The sequence below is a fragment of the Mytilus trossulus genome, chromosome 6 (genome assembly GCF_036588685.1).
Source record: "Mytilus trossulus isolate FHL-02 chromosome 6, PNRI_Mtr1.1.1.hap1, whole genome shotgun sequence".
Taxonomy (NCBI): domain Eukaryota; kingdom Metazoa; phylum Mollusca; class Bivalvia; order Mytilida; family Mytilidae; genus Mytilus; species Mytilus trossulus.
In genome coordinates, this window is record NC_086378.1 from 48,073,857 (window position 1) to 48,096,922 (window position 23,066).

Genomic DNA, 23,066 nt, shown 5'->3' on the forward strand with positions numbered 1-23,066 from the left:
CATTCGCCATTTTGTGATGGTGTCTGTTTTCATCCATTTGTCTTCAGAACTCTGTTGGACCACTATTTTCAGGAGTGCATACCGGTAAATGAAGTCAATATCGTATGAAAATTTTTGAGCGTAATGAGTTAACTGAGATACCAACACGCTAATGATGGGACGGAGGGAATGTTTCTACTGAGAATTTAACAATTAATATGTAAAATTGTTTATCGATGATCGTGTATGATGTCAGAGTAAATATTTCCTGCTATGCATACATTAGAGACTACTAGTATGAGTTTAAAAAAATAATCCATTTTCAGGTTTTAAGGTTCAACATATACGTCATGAGAAGCTTGCGGAATACATTACTAACGTTATTTATATCAGTGCATTTAGAAAGTTTAAAAACTGTGATGGTGTAATAACGACAATATTACATGCGAAGTGAACTTTGTAATAAAGATAATTTAGAGTACAAATATATTACTAAATTGCCTTAAGGTGAACACAATTGTTATTATCGCAACGTAGATAATTTGACGATACAAGATCCGAGCATTTTGTTTGTTGCTATTGAGAATCGGAAGTTGCAAATAGGAAAACTGACTTATCACGTTGAAATAAACTCATAATATATACCAGGACTAAATTAAGTATATACGCTAGACGCGCGTTTCGTCTACAAAAGAATCATCAGTGACGCTCGAATCCAAAAAAGTTAAAAAGGCCAAATAAAGAACGAAGTTGAAAAGCATTGACGACCAAAATTCCTAAAAGTTTTGCCAAATACAGCTAAGGTAATCTATGTCTGAGGTAGAAAAGCCTTAGTTTTTCAACAAATTCAAAAATTTGTAAAAAGAAATTTATAAATATAAATAGATGCTAGATTGTTATTGTCAAGATCAACTCGGGACCTTATATAAGAAATAGTAACCCTGGACATTAACTAAAGTTGCAACCGATCATAAACGATGAATGGGGGAAGTTGTGGGTACGAAACATGCAACAGTTATACGGTCATTTATGAACTCATAACTGTCAACCGAATCATAATGTCGTCCGTAAAATGTCATGTCTTAATTTTTCCATTAAGAAACCTTTGACCGATATTTGTCTTATTAGCATCAATCCCCTATTGAGAAAAAAGATAACGCGGAAACAGGAAAAGTCCAGTAATGTTACACAACTGGGAAATAAATATGAATATAAATATTCATTTTGTCCTGTATGACCTCGTTTTATAAAGAATGAATGTGTACACAACTTGTACAGCTAGTCGACGTTTAACAACACCATCATACTTTACATGAATGTTTATGCGTCTGACGTAGTATTTTGGATTGTTTTGTTTAAAATAGTAACTTAAATGGGAAATTCCCTGTAGGTAGTTGTAATTGTGTACGATGAAAAAATCATGTCAGTGGGTCATACACATAAATGCATTTTCGCAGTTCAAAGGTGTATGTCTATCCTTTTTTTTTTAAATATACGCTTGTCGTTTTAAGTAACAACATGTACTTTGATAATTCACAAATAGTTGGCAGCTTTAAACAGAAAATCTACCGTATGCCCATACATGTATCTTCTTACTGCCTTTCAGAATTCAAACCGCCTTAGTTTTAGTTAAGAAATGAGAGGAGTTATATGATGAATAATTTAAAATCGGTTTTCAATTCTATCAAAATATATTCAAAATCAAAAAACAAAACTAAAAATAATTGATCCATTTCTATAATTACCTGTGAAAGGGATGTCATGATGAATATGTTAAAGGATTAAAGGAAAATAACAAATCAAAAGTCAATATATTACTGGTCTTTTAGTTTACAGGCGGATACGCCAGCCAATACAAAAACAAAAATATATTTCATTTTTTCCAACCCGATAACGCATGATATCCGGAGTGTATATTGATCTTTCAGAAGCCTTCAAGCTTTTGACATGTAGATATGAGCTACATCCTTACGTCTTCGTTGCATCATTTTAATGATAATTATATTCATAAAATATATGTATTTAAAAGGTTTAATATGGATGATTAAACAGATAAGACAGTCTACTTTACAGTCAACTAAAATCCCAAATTCAATTATAAACTCTATCGAGACACAACAAGACATACAAAGACAAACATAAAGAATCAACTCAAAGTTTTAAATACTTGTCACGGGGAAAATAAACATTCATACCAGCTTAGATTGTTGCAAATATGTTGGAGACAATCAATAGGTCACTTAAGCGGACTAGCCCTATGGACCTTGTCGTTGTATTTCGGATATCATTTCATCTAAACTAATCTTATGCAATTATCATATGAGTATCAAGATTCAAGTTTGTGTTGTTTTTTTACTAAAAAATTAGCTAATATACATTTGTAACCAAGGATTTGTATACAAATCCTTGACATAACTAACAACATTAAAAATATAATATTACAATACAATTGAATGTCTAAAATATAACCATACATGATAGAGCTCACTAAAACAATAATATTGTCAAGATCTACATTCTCTTTATGTTTCAACAGATTCTTTAGATTCGTCAGATTCATCAGACGAAAATAAAACTTTGAACCCATCAACTAATAAAATAACAACCTTAAACCCATGACATATTGTGGAACGGATTAGAACCGGTCCATAATTACTGTCAATAGCAGTTGTTCCCCTTTAATGACGGTATGTAAACAATTCTATTTGTCTGCGTAATATTTAGACAAAGAAATATAGACACATAATGTAATTTGCAAAAATATGAAACAAATTCCATCAAACTACATTTCTACTGAAACGCTCAACCGAAGACTTAAGAGTTTTTGTTTGGTGTTTACATTATCTCAGCTGAATTGATCCGTTATGCTCAGGCATATTCACACTATACAGATTTCCTATACAGGAGTGTGCTCCTAACGCAGAAACTGCTCCAACAAAATATGGGGGAAGAAAGATTAAAAATGACACTCCGTATATTTTATGGACCTCATTACGAATTGGCTGATCCTTACGATGTGTCTATGTGTAAACTAACTAAGGCCATTTTTACCACGTCTTAGATTATGGTTAACCATTTACGTCGTCTGTTTTTTAAGAACCGATGACTATTTTGTTGAGTGTGAATTCGCATTGCTATAAGACGTGTCATGGTATTTGATTATCCAACATTTATGTATTTTGTTATGATGTTGTATTTGTAATTCTGATCGGATATTGTTCACATATTGTTAAATGTCTTATCGTTTGTTGTTTTAATGTTGGTTTTTTTTCCCCCATTCGTATGTAAAAGTATAGATAATTGATCACCCAGTTCATTTATATGATTTTAGTTTAAAGCAATTATAGGTACACGATTTATTTGTTTTACAGTTTGGTTTAGAAGAAATACCGATATTGTAAAATAATACAATAATTCATTTAATTCTCAAACAATTCTATATTAATATTTGTATGTTATTGTTATAAAATGCATCAAATAACATAATTATAAACCTAATCTTTAAAATTTTCCTGTGATTTCACTCTTGTGGCGTTGATACAATCTTGTGACGGACAGTTTTCAGTTCTTTTATGCTGGTTTCTTTTTTACTGTCCTAAATTATTTTACGTGTTCGTTGTTATTTTGTATTTAACATGTCAAAAAGCACTATCACCCTGAACAGCAAAGGTTATAAAAAACTCAGCTCCGAAAAGTATATGTACCAATATGACTGAAACCGTCTCTTTTATGTACTTATGAACTAAAATGACGATTTCTTTTACCAATTCTAACGTTATAATATATAAATCTTGAAACCAGCAAAATTATCTGAATCCTAAAAAATATGTGTGTCATTTGATGCTAAACATCAATTGACTCCTAATTTTTGCAATCTTAGATTATTTCATGAAAATTGTAATAGAAAATAAAAATTAAAAAAAATACCGAACTCCGAGGAAAACGCATAACTAAAAGACCCTAATCAAATGGCAAAATCAAACGTTCAGACACATCAAACGAATGGATAACAACTGTCATATTTCTGACTTGGTACAAGCATTTTCGGATGTTCCAAATTGTGGACTGAACCTGGATTTATAGCTAGCATAAAATAAACAATAGCACCAAGGCAAGACATTACAAATTACTTACATTACTTAACTTATCAATTAATAGATTATTGGACTAACAAAATCGTTGCAATTATATATTAAGTGAAAAAAATATCATGATTCCTTATTTTGTCCGGACCACGATTTAGACTCCTAAAGGCCTCTTGGGATTATGTTTTTTGATAATTTTGCCTTCCAATGAGATTTTACTGATGGATGTTTTTTTCAATAAAAACAGAGTTCCAAAGTCTTTAAGGTTGATTGTTGACATTAAAAATTCTTATGTCTGGTGTATTTTTTCACATTACATGATTATAACAAAAGCACATGAATTCCTTTCGCAAGTTCCATACATTATCCCTTTCTTGCTTCTGCTGTGGAGTTAGACTAATATCCTCATAAACAGCTTATTCTTTATTTATGAACATTTCAAACTGTGTAAGCTTCTCTTAGAGGTTTTGAAAGTCCATATACTTGATATCGCAAAAAATCCACCAATTCTTGTAAAGCTGCCTTAGCTTCATCTAAATGAAATATTCCCGATTCATGTGAAAAAAGGAAAAATCCATGAAAAGCATTTTTGTAGTGTTTAAGCTTTACTTTGTTTCCATCTCCATGTATCCTATTAGTATACATTACTGCCTCGTCTCGTAAAACATCGTATTGGGACGTGATTACATAGGCTTTCGGAATATCTTGCAGATTCTTGTGCATCATTGGTGATAGAGTCTCGTTTGTGATGTAAGTTTGAAGTCTCATAGCGACAACAAAATCGTGTTCCCTTGGAATTATTGTAGTCCTATTAGTGATTTTCAAATATGTAGGCAGATGTTTTGAACTGTCAATTAGATTAAAATGCGATTGTACAGTTGCTGGAAATAAATGTTTATTTTCAGTAATTTTGGATGCAAAAGCTATTGGCTGTCCAACGTAGAGTAACCAATGTAATGCCTCTCTTTCCGGGGACGTAATACCCGGAATAATGTCAACGTTGTCTTGGTATGACGGTGTTTGAAAATCTAGCATTTGTAAAACTGGGTTTATCAATATCTGAATCATGATTTTAGTAGGGAAATGTCTCGCTACTGCAGCTGCAATACCTCCACCGGATCCATCGCCAGCAATTACAACTTTATTTGTATCTACATTAACACCACTCTTTCCCGCCAAAACTTGCCACGTGACATCTATACAATCAGAATATCCTGATGGAAACGGGTATTCTGGTGCCTTCCTGTACCTAAAACAAACAAAACATATGATAGGTATAGGAAGATGTGGCATGAGTGCCAATGAGACAACTCTCCATCCAAATGACAATTTATAAAAGTAAACCATTATAGGGCAAGGTACGATATGATGCATGATTTGCTTAAAAGATTTTAAAGCGGATCTAGAAAATGTTGACAAATATATCGAAGATAAGACTTAAGGAGGCTGAGGCGTCTTAATTAAAATCCATAGATTTCTTTCATATTTTCAGAATGAAGTATGTATGATGCCTTTTTCAAAAATATAATAAAAGAATTAAAAAAAAAGGTCACTGTACTTTTTTTCAAGCTACAGGTTGTGCAAAATTGTCAGATTTTGTATGAATTATGCATGAAAACTCCTATATTGTTTGATAAAAAAACTACACCGTAGAATTTTCAGATGATATATGAGAAGACAGCTCTCTTATAACATGCTTTCAGGTAAGAAAAAGAAAAATGGGGTCACCGAACTTGTTGTCATGCTACATATTAAAATAGGAAAATTAAAAACACTTTAATTTATATATAAAAAAAACTTTTAATTTATTTGGGTTATCTCTCTTTCTATCAAAGTTATCTATTCTTATATTGCGGAGTAAACCAATAATAAAACTGACACAAATAGGGTGGTGTTTTAAAATTTATAGTCGTAAATATGACTAAACACATAATTTTCTATATTTGCTTTAAAAGTCTTACACATGAATTTCATACTACTCAAATTTGCACATTTCATTAAAGGGCTTAACTGATTTTTATCTGCTACTTCGAAATCAGGATAAGATGGAGGAAGACACCCGAGCCACCTTAAAATGAAACTAAAATACAGTAAACAATGATGAGATGCAAGATACAAAGGATTAATACAAAACACCAAAATCTCAAAACGCGGCGGAAAATATAACCTAAGGCAACAGAAATGTTCTTGTTTTGGCTTGAATTGAAGATTTTTCTTTGGATGGTGTTAGTAACAAATGTTTTGTTTAGATTAGCTCAAACAGTTTTCTCATGACAATATTGTGACAAAACATCTAACTAATTTTGCATAGGCATTTTTTAATGATGAGTTTGATTAGAAATGTACATATGAGTTCTGTCATTTATTTAGTACAATTGGAGCATTTCGTTAAAAATATTTACATTATTTATTTTTTGTTATTATGATTAATTTGGCGTTTTTGTATTTGTGGTACATTTCAACATATCAATCTACATCTCTGCAGAAACATGATATATACAAATCTAAACTGTATATGAAATCGCAGGAGCAAAAGGGCTTGCATAATCATGAAACTTGAAGCTTCCGCGCTTCATACAAAATGTACTTCGGTCAACGCTTTTACACCCCAATAAATTTACAAAAAGAAGCATTCAATTCTTAAATACGATCAGCTACAAATCAAGATCCGATACGACCAACCAAATATGTAAGTATTTATCAATATATAAAGTACAACAATTTAAAAACAGATGATCAAACACGTGTGCACGACAATAATTATAGTCCAGTGGCGGATCAAAGGGGAGGGTTCCGGGGGTTGGAACCCCTCGCCCTTTCTTTTGACAATAAATGCATTTAAATGGGTATATATAGTTGGAACACCCCTTTTTTGTCCTGGGTTGGGACCCCCTTTTTAAATGTTGTCCATCTGTTTGTGTTCAAACAGGATACACGTTGACTGTTTATTTCTACATCTGGTATGATATTTATTATGATGTCCGTAGAAAAATATGAATTGAAACATGATAGTGGTTTTACATATTAAATCATAATGACAGATAAATACAACATGATACGAAGCGTTTTATAGTTACAGACAAAAACATTTGGTCAATTTATGTGTATGTTTATGGTATTAAAAGAATCAATATGGTCAATACGGCCGGTGTAGAAGGAAAACATTCCAATTCCGAAAATACGGAGTTCATAATCAGACCACTAAAAGAGCCGAAACAGATGGAGAAAGAAAGGAAACCAATGTACCAATTTACAAGAAAAGGTGGGAATTGGAATATAGATAGCATGCTGCTGCAAATAATTTATAAGGGTTTCTACTAAACACTTCATGTAAATCAAAGTAAGAACTGTTAGTATATCTTCCCATATCTTCCCAATCATTAATGTTTCCCCAAAGATTTTATAATCAATTAGTATTATAGATACACACTTGTAATCTAAATCTGTATCATGAGTATCCTGTCTTAAGGGGGTTCGCGGGTCTAAATCAATTTTTTTATTGAATCTTTATACTTACTCAATTGCTATTACAATCATCTTTGTTCTGTTAGACAAGTTTTCTAAGTAAGAGCTGTATGTATCTGAAATTGAATGTATGCGTGATCTAAACGTCGTTTCATACAATACATAAAATAAAAAGAACAAGGGCTTAAACATGTACATGAAGCATAAAAATGTTAGTCGCAATAAATGTGTTTATTTCTTTAAATTGTTTTTGATTTCCTTTGAATAACAAATATTTATTTCCTTGAATAACAAACTCGTGATGATTTAGAAAACTTTTGTAAATTCCCCCAAGTTAACGTGACTGTGGTGTGGTAGCTTGTGTCGCTATAGTAAAAATTCCCCTATAATCTTATTTTTAACCGACATACAGTGTTAGTGGTCAAATATTTGCTTTGATGGAGAGATGTAAATACCTACATCTTGGATTAAGTTTTTCTATAAGTTTAAACGCGTTATTGCTATTAAAGATAGTGAAACTGTATAGTTTTATAGTGTATGTGTGAATAAATATAGAAAAAATATTATTTTTAAAAGACTTGTATCCCTCTACTAGCATATATCCAAAGGAAAATTCCATTTGAATAAATTAAGGTTTAGTGTTATTAAAATCTGATGTAAAATTTTGAAGAAAAAAAACTATTTTAACTTAAAGAATATATATCTCCCCCATGTTAATCTCTGATTCTTTACCCGACTTAGGCTATACCTTTTGTCATTTTTGTTTATAAGCTTTTCATATTAGTGATATTCATTTGATTTCCAAACAGTTGGGCCCACAGCTTCGCTGAAAAGACTTTTTTTTTGTTTAAATCCGCATTTGTTGCAGAAAATTTGGTACCGTAAGTGTTATTTCCCTTAATCTGTTTCGCTATCAGACCATTTTTTGATACGCCTTTCTACGTTACCCTTTCTCCAATTAACGGTTCTAATAGTTTTTGTTGTAATTTCAAACATGTTAAACTTTTTAAATCAAATTAAAGATGAATGAGAATTAAATGCATTTTTTTCTATAGCTTTTAAAAAAAAAATTAAATATTTATCAAACAGTGCGATACAAAGGAAATGTTTGTTTAGGGTAAAAAGCTTTATATTGCTTTCCGAAGAAGAAAACATGTGTGTTGATTAAATATTCCCCGCCATAGATTCATTTTACAGTAATGGTGTGGCCGAAGGTTCGATATATTTTAAATCTCTGAAATCATTTTATAAAGTGTTAAGAATTTTTGATTTTTAAAATATCTCAAGACTCCATCAAGTTTTTAACTTTCATATAGGAGTGAAACAAAGTATATGCAAATGCCTCTTTATAAATCTGATCTCAACGTCAGATGAACTGAAAACTGTGTTAGTTGGTGGTTATCTAATTGTTGTTGTCGTTGTATGCACTTAACTAAAAAGTATATAATGTTTTATGGCATAGTACCAGTTAACAAATGAAATAAAAAGTAAAAAAAAAAAGAAAAAAGTAATTACTATTTATTAAAGTAAGGAGATGTGGTAAAATTGCCATTAGGACAACTATCCATCAGTCAAAATAAAGTGGATGTATGTAATAAACTATATGCCACCGTTAGGCATTCAACAATGCGCAATTGTGAGAGCCGTGGTGCATAGGACTACTAAAAGAAAGGTTCCTGATTCAATTCCCGTTCCGGGATGAAACCATTTGCGAATGTGGTCTTGAGGAAACGACGAGTTAGACCCCGTTAACACTGACAAAAATAAGAGCGATCTTTACTAATATCGATCTTTTCTAGATCGGACTTTGGTCCAGTGTAAACGGGGTGTAAGTCCGTCGGAAGGGGGCGATAAATGGCAAATCGGTGTTAAGAGAGAGCCATATCTCTTGCACGTTAAAGACACCCTTGTATATTTTGGAAAAGATCAGGCTAACGCCGCTACAAGACAGCATTCGCATCTGCAAAGTGGAAAGGGATAAATATAAGTTGCAAAACTTGTTTCCCAATCCACTATAAATAAATATGTTTAAACTAATGAAGCAATTCCCAATTCGTATAGTTAGCGCTGACACATCATTTGATATTTAAGATATTAGAGAACTTATTTTCCACACGTTGTTTGTGTGTTGTCTTAATCAAACTCTTCTATGAAAGCGAAATTTGTAAAAGTGTCATCATTTAGTCTACATGTAAATATATGCAAGGTGGTCAGTATAGATATTGGGAGGACGCGTTCTGGTAACTAATACATACCTGTAGAAAACCATGTCCACCCTCCTCCGTGAATATAAATAATAGCCGGTAATGATCTTGTCAATTTAGTGGGCTTTATTATTCTAACTGGAACATTGGCTATTATGGTATCGGTAACCTATGGGAAAAAAACGAAATACATTTGATATGTTTAGCACTGAGGTTAAGCATGAATGTAGAACAAGAGACTGCAATGAGAATGGTCGGTTGCTGGAGGTTTTTTTTAATAAGAATTGTTATAGATTGAAACCTACTTTGTGGTTTGCATTGAACTATTTTATGAAACCTTTGATAGAAATGAACATTGTGAACAAAAATAAATATGCGTTAATTTAATAATATCCTCTAAAAATTAACGGATTCAATATTGGAAGTTGGTGAATTACTCTACTTACTACGGACACACTTCAGAAATATGATACCTATGTTTTGCCATCTTATTACTGGTTTAAAAAATTCCAGCAGAAATAACGTGTTACTATGAGAATTGAACTCGAAATCTGAACTTTTTAATTCTTTGATTTATCTTCAAAGTCAACATTCGGACTTTACTTGAACTTTTTTTTTAACAAAAATGTTAAATTCAAATCCGATTTTGAATCCACTAACGCGGAGATTTCACTAGCGTAAATAATAAAAATATAAAAGTAAAAAAAAAACCCAACTTATTAATAAATTAAAAACAAAAAATAAAGTGATTAGTTTTTAAAGCTTTTAGTCAATTTCGGATTTTCGATCATATTTGTCTTAATAGATTAAATATAGAAATTACAGCCTTTGTTAGTTTCATAAAAGATTTTGATCAGAGTATCCCTAAAAGGTTTCTACAATATTCAGAATATCCCTAAAAGGTTTCTACAATATCAGAGTATCCCTAAAAGGTTTCTACAATATTCAGAGTATCCCTAAAAGATTTCTACAATATCAGAGTATCCCTAAAAGGTTTCTACAATATCAGAGTATCCCTAAAAGGTTTCTACAATATTCAGAGTATCCCTAAAAGGTTTCTACAATATCAGAGTATCCCTAAAAGGTTTCTACAATATTCAGAGTATCCCTAAAAGGTTTCTACAATATCAGAGTATCCCTAAAAGGTTTCTACAATATCAGAGTATCCCTAAAAGGTTTCTACAATATTCAGAGTATCCCTAAAAGGTTTCTACAATATTCAGAGTATCCCTAAAAGGTTTCTACAATATTCAGAGTATCCCTAAAAGGTTTCTACAATATCAGAGTATCCCTAAAAGGTTTCTACAATATCAGAGTATCCCTAAAAGGTTTCTACAATATTCAGAGTATCCCTAAAAGGTTTCTACAATATCAAAAATAAAAAAAATCCGAATTTGAATGATTCCAAATATTATAGCTGTCTTTATCAACAATCATTTTAGTTGTCAAGGTCTCCGCATTTCAATAATATATCTTTTTAAAGACCTATATATGTTATATTCAAAATCTAAAATTACATTTGTAGTACTAGTATATCTATAGTCCTTAAGAAGAATCAAACGGAAACAAGACGAGCAATAAAATATCTCGTAATATATTTCATAAAACAAAAACACCATTTGAATGATGTTCATTTTTTTTTTGGAGGGCAACAAACTTCTATAATTGTATAACAAACATTAATGTTTTCATAAATATGTCCTTCTATGTGGTCTTATTGAGGTCACAAATACCTGAACGTCCGGATTTTGGCTGTAAACACCATTCATAACAAATCCAAAGCCATTGTTGACGATGGATTTGATTGGTTGAGAGGCCGGGTTTATATTCAGCATAAGGCATAACTTCAACTGCAATGTAAAGAAACAATGAGATTACTGTGTATACATTTGCTTGTTTTGTACAGGAAGACGCCTATAGTTCTGATTGGCAGAGGTGTTTGGCCTATATTTCAATTTGATGCATGTAATAGTCTAAAAAATCAGGAAGCAATGTGAAATATTCATTTATATCTGTTAAACAAACATACACAACATATGTTTTGCAATTGTAAACTTCTTGACATACGTCACATACTGCTTAAAATATATTGTTCTTTGAGTGTTACTGAAATAGCAATATATAACTCAAGCACAAGTATAATAGTATATCATTCAAACTTTAAATTGTCATGAAGATCCGACAAGATGAATAAGGTATAACATTTGTCATCTTGACTCACAGGTACTTGTTTCTGTCCATGTGAAGGTCGACCTTCCAATGAATAAAAAAAAGTGTCTTAGCCTTGACTTCCAAATTTTTTGACTAATCGTTAAACTAATGCCGATGGGTTCGTGCGTTTTGCTTGCAAGTATCACACTCTTTATAGATATAGGAAGAGGTGGTATGAGTGCCAACGAGACAACTCTCCATCCTTGTAACAATTCATAAAAGTAAACCATTATAGGTCAAGGTACAACCTTCAACACGGAGCCTTGGCTCTTTGCATGTTAACGCACAATTGTAATACGTTTATGTTGTCCGTCTTTATGACCTCTTTCAACTTTTCCCTTTCCGTTATATTTTCTTTGTATTTTGGCAGTCAGATCTCCAGTTCTTCATCCCGTTTGATTCACTCTGTAAAACTTTCTTTTGGATTTTTTTATTTGTTCTTGTCCTGAATATGCCATAAACATTTGCCACGGAATGTTAAAACACAACAATTAATAAATATATAAATAGAGTGTGCTGATACATGACTTACGATACTGATGAGTACATAAAAGTCATGGAAGTTTGTGCCAGGTTAACTTGAGGTAAACCCTTCACCAAGTTAGACAAAAATAAATCTAGAAGATTGTCAATGCATCAACAGTCATTATAGTCAGTACAACACAAAACGGAAAGCTCTTTACATGTGATCAACGCAATACAAGTAACTGAATTAAATTGAAAATGAAAATGAGGAACATGTCAAAGCGACAACAACCAAACCAAAGAACAGATAACAGTCGTAGTCCACCTATGGATATCCAACGCACCGAGAAAAACCCGCATCCGAAGGGAAAAAAAGACCACTAGACTAGCAGTTACTGAAATGAACTCCACACCTCAAATAAACTTATTGAAAGAGAATGTCTTGAGTCTTGGGAAATATGAAACATAAAAGTAAAAATGATATCAGGCTTCCCGAAAGTGTAGGCATAACTGCACCAAATTGGTCACTTCAGACTTAGCTATCTTTTAATAAAATTCGTTAAGGGAATGGAACTCATATGTAATGGCGAACAACTGTACAAATTGTCGGAAATATTGATACCAAGGTAAAACGTTATTTGAATTTAATAAGAGGGTTAGAATCTTTTCAAACACGTGGCTCATCGGGTAACATTGGTTTTAATTTAACCTTTTCGCATATACCAAGTAAAACGTGCAAAATTAATATAGTAATACAAAGCTTAGAGGTTGACAGAAAGGATTAAAACCATCCGTTGGTTTGCGATATTTGTCTTGGACGACGATCTACTCGTTCACTGTCTTACTTATGATATCTGGTACGTACTAGTATATTATATTATGCACATCGAATTAACAAAAGACAAAAACTGATATTTTGTTTTCATATTCAACAAATTTAACACTTTTTTTTTACGATACTCACATAATAATTTGCTATCCTCCCTAATTCGTCTAATATCCTAACAACATTTGGTTGTTTAATATTGTCTGGTAACGGTCTGTTGAGAACTACATATATTCTGTATGATGCAAAAACCACAAAAATAGTCAAGAACAGTAGAAACTTTCTCATTGCTATCCTTGTAGATCTGTTTTAACCATGGATTTGACAATGATTCAATATTTAAGAAAATTCGTATACAAATTTATTATTATTATCAATGCAATTTTATCTGGAGTTAAACATGTAATAACAAAGAATTTTCCAAGGCCACATAAAAAAAATGTGGTTTAAAAATTAAATGGTTGAACATTTTTTTTATTAGCTAATGAATGTCGTTGAACGTTGACACTTTCATATTTTTTTAAGTTTTTTACTGATAAAATTTATCAGAAAATGATTATGAAAAAATATGATCTAAACTTTTATATATATGTATATACAAAAACCAAACCTAAGAATATATTTATCAGGCCTTAATATTCATTGTTTGTATTTATAAAATGATAATGTTTGCTCTTTGACCTACGATAATGAATTATGGCATTCATTGTACGATACGATTCTTTATTAATATGAGCGTTTCTGTAATATTATTTTCTACTGATTATTGTGTCATACAAGTATTTGTTTTTCGTCAGGATGCAGAGGGGCCTCGCTGGTCGAGTGGTCTAAAGATAAAAGTAGTGAAACTACTGTACCGCAAGTCTCTCAACACTAAAGTTGTGAATACGAATCCTTCACGTGACTCCAATTACAAATTTACTAAGGATAACCAGCATTGCTGACGAATATCGGTTGTATACTTAAGTCAATCCGACATTCTCTACTTATAACAGGCCAGAACGAAGTAGTCAATTATGCATAAAGTGGCGTTAAAACGCTTAAAATCAAATCAAACAAGGAAAAAAAGTATTTTTTAAGATTTGAGTTATCTTTCTTAGTATGTTCAACTATTGTGATTGGTATGAACTGCATGTGCTTTAAAGATTTAAAGAACGTCCAGTGGTTGTTAATAGCATAAAGAATAAAAGATACATATAAATTCGGGTAAACAAACATGTACATGTAACAATAAAACATCAGCTTTGTAGATTTTTTTTTATCTATTTTCATATATATATATGATAAACACTAGAAATAAAACACATAACACAGAAAGCACAACATGCACATCATGCATAGCATAAATACTGTTTTACACAAAACAGCCGAAGTCCACCAGGGTTCATGTATTTTGAAAAAGAAAACAAACTAACCAGAAATCTGATTAACACGCAAGTTTATGTGTACTTTATGGATGAAGAATTAGAATTGGGAATTATGTCAGTTGAAAAAGAGCTACACAAAGGAGATGAAATTTGACCATATGTGCCACACAATAAGTACCTGCTATGAATGTCTAGCTACAATTTGCCAAAACGGAGAGATGGGCTTCATTATGACCTCAACTGGTTGAACATGTTTTTAGACACAGCTTTATGACATACGGACGTACAGACGGAAAATTGTCAAACTAAATGTCCTATCCGCCTCGAATAGGGGATAAAAACTTAAGTGCTAACTAGCTTATTTTTAATACATACTGTAACCTCTGTATATAAACAAGTGCATCCACTTTGGATAAATGATGCAGAGAATATTTTTTCCGAGTCATGTGTAACCAACCTTTCAAAAAAGAAATCTCAATATAAAGAGCACGTCCTACTTGTGTAGTCTGATACTGGTCTGGCATCTCAGCAAGGTGGCCTTCTTAAAGACTATGTACAACATACAACAGGACGCCAGGGCACTGTCAATATAGAAACTATGGGAATTACCGGCTTTAACTTAGAGCGGTAAGTTCCTGTTTCGAAATCCTACTAGATCCACGGCCCGAGCCAGTCAAAAAACAAAATGCTCACGGACGTCAAAAATCTCGGAAAGACTAACACTAAACTTGAGTATTGTAAGTACAAAATATATATATTACATGTACTACTACTGGATTGAAACACCAAATTAATAGTATTAATGAGTTCCAATACAAAACCACTCTAATCAAAATGAAACAGTATGAGTTTGATAGTCTGAAATCTAGAAGATGTTGTATTGCTAATGAATTCGAAACGATCGAACCTATAGAGCATCACGTCATGATAAATTGTCTGCGTACAAGTATATCATAGAAACTCTATGATTCACAGTCAAATCTCAAATTGTAATGAAACATTGTTGTCCACAGTTGAATTCAGAGAAAAATACAAGAATCTGCATTGGACTGCTAAGTCATCATTCACATTAAAGAAGATACATATATTTCCCCCAAAATATTTAAGTATATTTTTCTCATTGTTGAAGCCTGGACAGTGACCAATAAATGAATACATCCATGTATTTTGATCTGTGGTGGATATTTGTCTTATTGGCAATCACGCCACATCTCAATATTTTAAATTACAACTCAGTTAATGAAATGTATGCAAGTTGGAAACACAAGGGACGAGTATCTTTTATCCTAACAAGAAAATAATGCTGTGTTGTTTCTCTTTATTTTACCAGTTGTTTGTTCCTATATATATTTTTGGACTAATTGAGGATATTTAACTTCCAGTGGCAGATATTTTATGCAATCTAAACGGGAAAATTTGTGATATGAATCCTTCTTTTTATTTGACAGATAAGCACAGTTAGAACAATGTTTTACCTACTGGGTAGCAAGGTATTAGTATACAGGAAAATATGTAACCTTACCTGAACACTTTACTAGTATTTTCCTTTAAAGAAAATCAGTCTTTTCTTTATTGCATCCTAAGTAGAACAGTAGCATACACTAATGTTCGAGATTTTGACCGATCAGGGGACCAAACCTGTGACCTGCATTCGGAACAATCCTACTACCACCACAGTTAAACGGCAGTCACACATATGTACATTAGTAAATGCAGCCTGCATACACGTATGAAGAAACATACATGAATGCAGAAGTGATACAGAAATTCTGATAAAACATCGAGGTGATTCTGCAAATATTATCATTATCTGACAAAATAATTTCCAATCTGAGGGTTAACATTCACTCACTAATTGACCCTCACAGGGCGTTATCAAAACACTAGTTAGTAAACCTGTTTTTTTTTATTCTGACCAGTGGCAAATAGTTCATACATCTTCAGTAGGAATATTTAAACACGAATTTTCTATAAGTCATCCTTTTTCCAAACAAAAAAGATAAGTTAAATGACTTGGTCTCGATTTGTTTCATAAATACAGAATGACCAACGTCGACGCCAGGAACTTGTCTAAGGGAGAGATACATCCTTCTTTCTCAAAAATCACTGATTCAAACAAAACAATCTCTGAAATTTACATTATTAAGATGCTTGATTCCTTGATCGACAGCATATTGGTATTTTTTTACATTTGGAGGAAGTGTTTTTCAACATACAATCGACTTTCCCACGAAAACAAACTTTGCCCCTCTTCATAACGACATGTTCCTTTGTTAATATGAGGCCAGGAACTTCTTAGGAAGAGAAAAGTCGTCAGAAGTATTCTTAAACTTTACTTTCCGCTTCATAGATGAACAGATTTTCTCTCACGAGAATAATTCAAAATGTTGTGACTATGTGGAAAGCATTATCCCAACAAACTTTTAATAAACATATACAACATATACAGCTAAAACTGCCTCATATGTTGAATTACATCTAGCAATTGATAAAAGAGATGATTCTCCCAGTTTCCCCAATTGTTAATTTTCTATTTCTATGTAGCAATATTCCAGCATTGCCTGCATACAGAGCAATTTAAAACATCTCCCAGTTGATGCGATATTCCAGGGCTTGTATTGTCTATCATGATTTCCTTGGTAGTTGGTTTACTGCTCACAAGGAAGCAATTAAACCCAGAGTTTCAAGTGATGAAGTTTAAACTGTGCCTTTGAATGTTGAATGAGGGCATTATGAGTTGGTTGACCGTTATTGAATATGTTCCTAGTAACTACAACTCAATCCCCTTATCCCAATTGTGACCTAAGGAATCAAGATTTTTTAATTGGGAGTGTAGAAACATGAGTAACACCACAGGTGCCACATGTGGAGCAGGATCTGTTTCTCCTTCTGGAGCACCTGAGATCCCACCTGGATTTTGGTGAGTTTGTGTTACTCAGTCTAGTTATCTATTATATGTTGTGTGTTGTGAACTATTTTTTGCCTGTTGGTCTTTTTCTTTTTTAGCCATGGTGTTGCCAGTTTATTTTCAATTTATGAGTTTGAATGTCTCTTTGCGATCTCTTGCTTCTCTTTATACAGATAACTAGCAAATAATATTTCTTTCACATATATTTAAAAGACAAAATCGTCAATTTAAGGCTATTTTATTACATCTGATGGTCATATGTGCAAGGACAGAAACAATAACCTTGGTCAAATGATTGTATTTTTATAGACATATTACAGTCAAATAATACAGAATATGCTGTAGTCATGCTTTGATAACATATTTCAAAGTAATAAAACTATCTCCCAATACAAAATATGAAAAAAGATAACTATGAAATTATAAAAAGACATTGTCAGTTTCTAGTATTTGTAATGTATGCTTTTTTAAAGTTTCAGATGAACAATAAATACTCAGTATTTAGCTTTGTCAGTTTCTAGTACATGCATTTGTAGTGTTAGCTTTTCAAAGTTTGAAATGGATAATAAATACTCAGTATTTAGTACAGGGTTTAATCCAGAGATTTCTGAAACAATGATTGGTACCCAACAAATAACAACAACTTGTCATGTGATGAAGCAATGGACACAGATTTTCATAAATGATATACACAGTATAAAATAGGGATTAAGTATATAACACTAAACAAGCTTTTTGTTTGCAATTTGTTTCCACAATAAGATGAATTACCCTATTTTTGTCGTTCATATTTGTCAGATATTCAAATTGTTTTTGCCTCAAAATATTTCTAACTGTATCTATGCACACAATCTGTTTATCAATTTTAGATGTGCAAGCTTGTTGGATAAATTTCATCTTTATAGTTTTCATACTTAGTAATTGTTTAACATAATTAATAATTTTCAGTGCTATATTTATACTGGTTGTAATTTAATTTGATGAGGAAATATTTTCTGTTACACATGTTCCTATAGAATAAATCATTTTTTGTCTATAAACTATCAAAATTTTAAAATAAATTTATTCACAAAAAATCTGTGTAATTGAAATTAACTAAGAACAGCTTTAAACATTTCTTAAATGTTCATATGATATTGTAAAATCAGTGTGTACAAAAAAGGAAAGTACCAACAGTACAATGATCAATCCATACTTCTATATTTGTTGAGGTAGTTGATTTGAGCATGAAATATGGTGACTGATACATAGTGGAACCAATGATAATGGAAGCTGTATTTCTTTAATGATATAAGTGGCAGTTTATATAAATGTTCAAGACGGTCAGATGTGGGAGAGTTACCAGACACAGGCAGATTTCTGAAATTGTTTTTTACTGTGTAAACTACATGTAGAAACAGCTATGATTTTTCTTGAGAATGTATACAGTAAAAGAGTTTGTTAGAAGATCCTATATATGTTTATAACATTAAAGGACATTCAAAAGAAGCAACAAAGTTACAAAGTACCTTAGTTTTATATATGACCTTCTCTGTTTCAGGATTATCTGAACTTTAAAACACAGAACTTATAGATTATCAAGAATTTTACTTTAAAAGTAAAGGTAAACTTTTTTCTACAATCATTACATAAAATTCACTCTATTTTCTTACAAAAATACAGAACATTCACACATAATTTAACAATATACAACCATACAGAATGTCATCTTCATTATTTTAAAGATTCAGATTTTGTATTTTAAAAGGTTTGTGTATCATTAATATAGAAGCAACCTGTGCCCATTTCTTTAAAGAAACCATAAAAATAATTTAAGTTTAGAAATTTATTCGTAAAAAAATCTTACATGCAAAAATATTCAAAAATAACAGCTAGGTAAATTGTGTTACAAAACAGGTCTAAGAAATTATAGATGAAGAAATAATCCTTAAAATAGATCAGTCAATAGAAATCAGACATACTACCAAGTAAATAAGGTACAACCCAGGTATTACCTGAACAATTTCACCTGATCAAATGTCGTTCAAATATTGCACAATTAAAGGATAGCTTTTTCAAGAAAAGTATAACAATTATTTTTGCAATAAATCTATATAGTGACCACAATTGCAGTTTTCACGATAAACTTTAAATTCTATGAAACAAGAGGCTAATATTTATGAAAATTTTAGTTGGATTCTGTTAATAAACTTGTAATGAGAATTTTAAAAGCCCAAAAATATTTTCAAATGCCTCGACTGGTGGTCTTGTGTTTAAGAGTGAAGACCGCTATTCAAATTTGCTTCTCAAGAACATCTCTGAATTATGTAGCATTTCAATTAAAGATATAAGCCAGGTGAAATCAGTTAGGTAATAACAATTTAACAACAGCCATCAACAAAAACTAAATCATTCATTCTTACAGACACATCTTCAAGTCCACAATTAAAAATAAATAACAAAATTGATCACAATACCCTGAGTTGAATATGTAATAAGCCCAAGAACAGTTTGTAATCAAGTAAAAATAACATCTCTCAAAAATTCTACTTAAAGCTTTTCGTCAAATATTGTTTTTTTTTACAAAATACATATAAAATATCCATTATGGATTATATAAAAATTATCATATACTGTTTCATTTTCCCAATATGTGGATATCTGTAGATTGTTGCCTACAGTTCTTCTTGATAAAGCATTTAGTACATTAGATTAAGGTGGTACCTAACACTTCAGGGAGATAACTCTGTAAAGTCAGTTAAACGTTTTAATTACGTTGTGTTGTAAAAGGAATATTAAGCTTCTCAACATGCTCAATGATCAAAATTGGTTGTTGTCAAATTGCTATATAACCAGTGTAATTTTTCTGACAAAACGGTTGGTTCAAAAAAAAAATAATTTAATACTTTGACAAAATTTTATGAAAATTAAACGAGCCAAATTAATTTTAGTGAAAGTGTTGGGTACCTGCCTTAAACCTTCTAACTGATATCTCTTACAATCTTTTTTTCATATACAAGTTGACAATCAAAAATGAAAACAAATGGCAATATGCTGGTAACATATAATAAGTTTCCACATGTTAATTTCATAATGTTTTAATTTCATAATGTGGTAAACTTTTTATGCAACTAATGACAATTTCTTTATCTTCTATCCTATTTATTCAAACATGAAAACAACATAATTTATTGTATGACTACACTTAAAATTTAAAATAGAAATTTACATCTGACAAATTATGCAAATTACTTAAGCAAATCAGGGCAGCAAAATATCACATGACAAAATATCCTCTAATGAGATTCAAGTAACAAAATGACTATACAATAAACAATGGATTTCAATATGCCCTATTTAGCATAAATAAATGACTATAATATTAATACATATAGAAATCCTTATGCGAAATTTTAATTTTACAAAATACAGATTGTGTATATAATATCTATATAAACTGTTTCGCTTTCTTAAAAGCATAAAAAATAATTAATTCCAAGAGCATGTTTCAAGGTATTTCATTTCAAATGAGGATTTAAAAATTGTGAAATAAGTAGAAAATTTACAAAACTGTGAAAATTAAATCTATAACCATCCTTTATCTTTAAATAATCTGTTTACATTTCCAAGCATAAGTCTTGAGCAACCATTTTTTAACCAGAACAATTACCCATCATGCCTCATGATAATGGTGGTAGTGATGGTGATGATGGTGTTCATGTATATGATGATGTTCATGTCTCTGTACAATCACTTTTTCACCATCCTTGTCAATTGTATGCTCTTTTTCAATCCATTCTGCAACTTGTTGCATTGCAAGGTCATGGTCTTTTTCTCGCTGTCGGTGTCGCCTATGATAATGTGAAGCTATTGCTGGCTCAATGTTCATTGGCAAACTTAACGGCCTGAATTTGTGTGATTTTGATGGTGAGAGCGAGGAGGAAATTGTCTTGTGATGTCCTTTCGGTGACCTACTTGCAATTTCCTGTGGGTCGAATGACTTTGATCTAATATGATCTACCCTAGATGTCAAGTCTAAATGTTTGGGTAAAAATTCAACCTCTTTTTTCACATTGTCACATTTATGGGGAAGATCATTTGACCTTGACCTTTGATGTTGAGTATCCTCACACAATGTATTATTTTGTCCCTTTACTGCAGTGTGCTCGATTCCAGCCAAATCGAGGTAATAATTCCTACGATCTTGACATTCCTTCGCCCTTTCATTAACGTTAGTAGCACCATTGTTTTTACTACAGTGTCCACGGTGACGTCGTTTGTGATGAGAATGTTCATGAGTATTTCCTCTACAATCAGAATGATGCCGTCTGAAAAGACAAAAAAATAATATTTAATTACTTTATAAATTGGAGTTACCTCCCTTCTGCCATCCAAAAAATTAATTATATATTTTAATGGTTTGTATGCATGATATGTTTTTACTCTTTAATAATTCTCTCAGACCTTTTTAAATTGTTTAATTTACTGAAACTACATAATTGTTATGTTGAAAGACTACAAGATGTTGCTTATTCACCATGTTTTGTGTTTACGACTTAAACAGCAATAAAAAAAACAAATACATGTTCAAAGCATAAAATTCACACAAAACATTGCATGATGCTGTCTATAAATTTTAAATTGTAGCAATGTTCAGAAACCGTTACATTATGTGATCTAGATTGTAAATATGTATGTTTAAAGTGCATCCCGCCATTAATCTTCTTTTTAGTCAAAGGTGTTCTCAATTGAATTTCAATACCATTCAAACTGCACTAATGACAAAATGCATACATTGAACACTTTTAATCAATTAGAACAGTTAAATTTTAATTATTCATTCGTTATACTTTGTCATAATTAAATTCAATTTGAAAATTAGAAAAGAGTGTATGGTGTTCACCGAGAGGGAACTTCTAATTATACAGTTGCTAGGCAGACCTTCAAGGCTCTTAAAGACACAAGATAGTCTCTTTATTAGACAGTCACATGCTTTTCACAGACGTACAATGTGGTACAATGTCGGAACATTTTTAAATTGTCCCGAATATATGAGGTTTGGGAAGCCATGAGTGAAAGATACATTCAGTTAATTTGATTGATTGGTTGTTGTATGGTTTAGATTACGAAAGAAAAGGATTTTTTCAGCAGCTATAAGACTATGACCAAAAACTGGATTAAAAATTCCTTATTTTTTCTTGATAATGTTAGCTAATTATGGTGGACCCTAAGCATATGCACTGGACTATAAATAATGTGTAATCGTAAACAGAAATTAGATCTGATGAAAGCAGAAACAAGAAAGACTTTCTCTTAATCACTCTGATCACATAAAAGGCATAATTATACTATTGTCTTTGATGTAGATTATTTATTTCTATGCAAACATGTTTTATCTGAAAAAATGAATTATACTAAGCAAGTTATGTAGGCCTTTTGGGAAATGTTCAATAAACACATTAATCAACTTCATAGAACATATCTCCTGTGATAATCGTACCATATTGTTTACTTCACAAGTTCGGTAAAAATCAAAGAGAATCTTGAAATGTTCTAGTTTATTAGTTTACATACAAG

General features: G+C 31.5%; 2 protein-coding genes across 7 annotated transcripts in view; both read right to left on the reverse strand.

Moving 5' to 3' along the window:
- Positions 1-4,358: 4,358 nt before the first annotated feature.
- LOC134723473 (arylacetamide deacetylase-like) lies at positions 4,359-13,554 on the reverse strand. The gene is made up of 5 exons (XM_063587077.1): positions 13,374-13,554; positions 11,467-11,583; positions 9,785-9,902; positions 7,582-7,645; positions 4,359-5,313 (listed from the first exon to the last, which is right to left on the reverse strand). The coding sequence occupies exons 1-5, from the start codon at positions 13,521-13,523 to the stop codon at positions 4,503-4,505; spliced, it is 1,260 nt and encodes a 419-aa protein (XP_063443147.1). The 5' UTR covers positions 13,524-13,554; the 3' UTR covers positions 4,359-4,502.
- A 4,178-nt stretch (positions 13,555-17,732) lies between these two features.
- Positions 17,733-23,066, reverse strand: part of LOC134721457 (protein naked cuticle homolog 2-like) — a 58,959-nt gene continuing 53,625 nt past the window's right edge. For all 6 annotated transcript variants that reach the window (XM_063584498.1, XM_063584500.1, XM_063584501.1 and 3 more), the window contains one exon: positions 17,733-21,817. In XM_063584498.1, the coding sequence (XP_063440568.1) occupies positions 21,163-21,817 (655 nt within the window). In that variant the 3' untranslated portion in view covers positions 17,733-21,162. The remainder of the gene's footprint in view (positions 21,818-23,066) is intronic.

Excerpts from the sequence above, each read along its gene's own strand:
- LOC134723473 (XM_063587077.1), bottom strand. The coding sequence starts at position 13,523 with ATGAGAAAGTTTCTACTGTTCTTGACTATTTTTGTGGTTTTTGCATCA. Across the intron at positions 7,646-9,784 it reads GTGGACATGGTTTTCTACAG|ATACATACAGCTCTTACTTA; the intron begins GTATGTATTAGT and ends ATTCAATTTCAG. Across the intron at positions 5,314-7,581 it reads ATGATTGTAATAGCAATTGA|GTACAGGAAGGCACCAGAAT; the intron begins GTAAGTATAAAG and ends TGTTTGTTTTAG.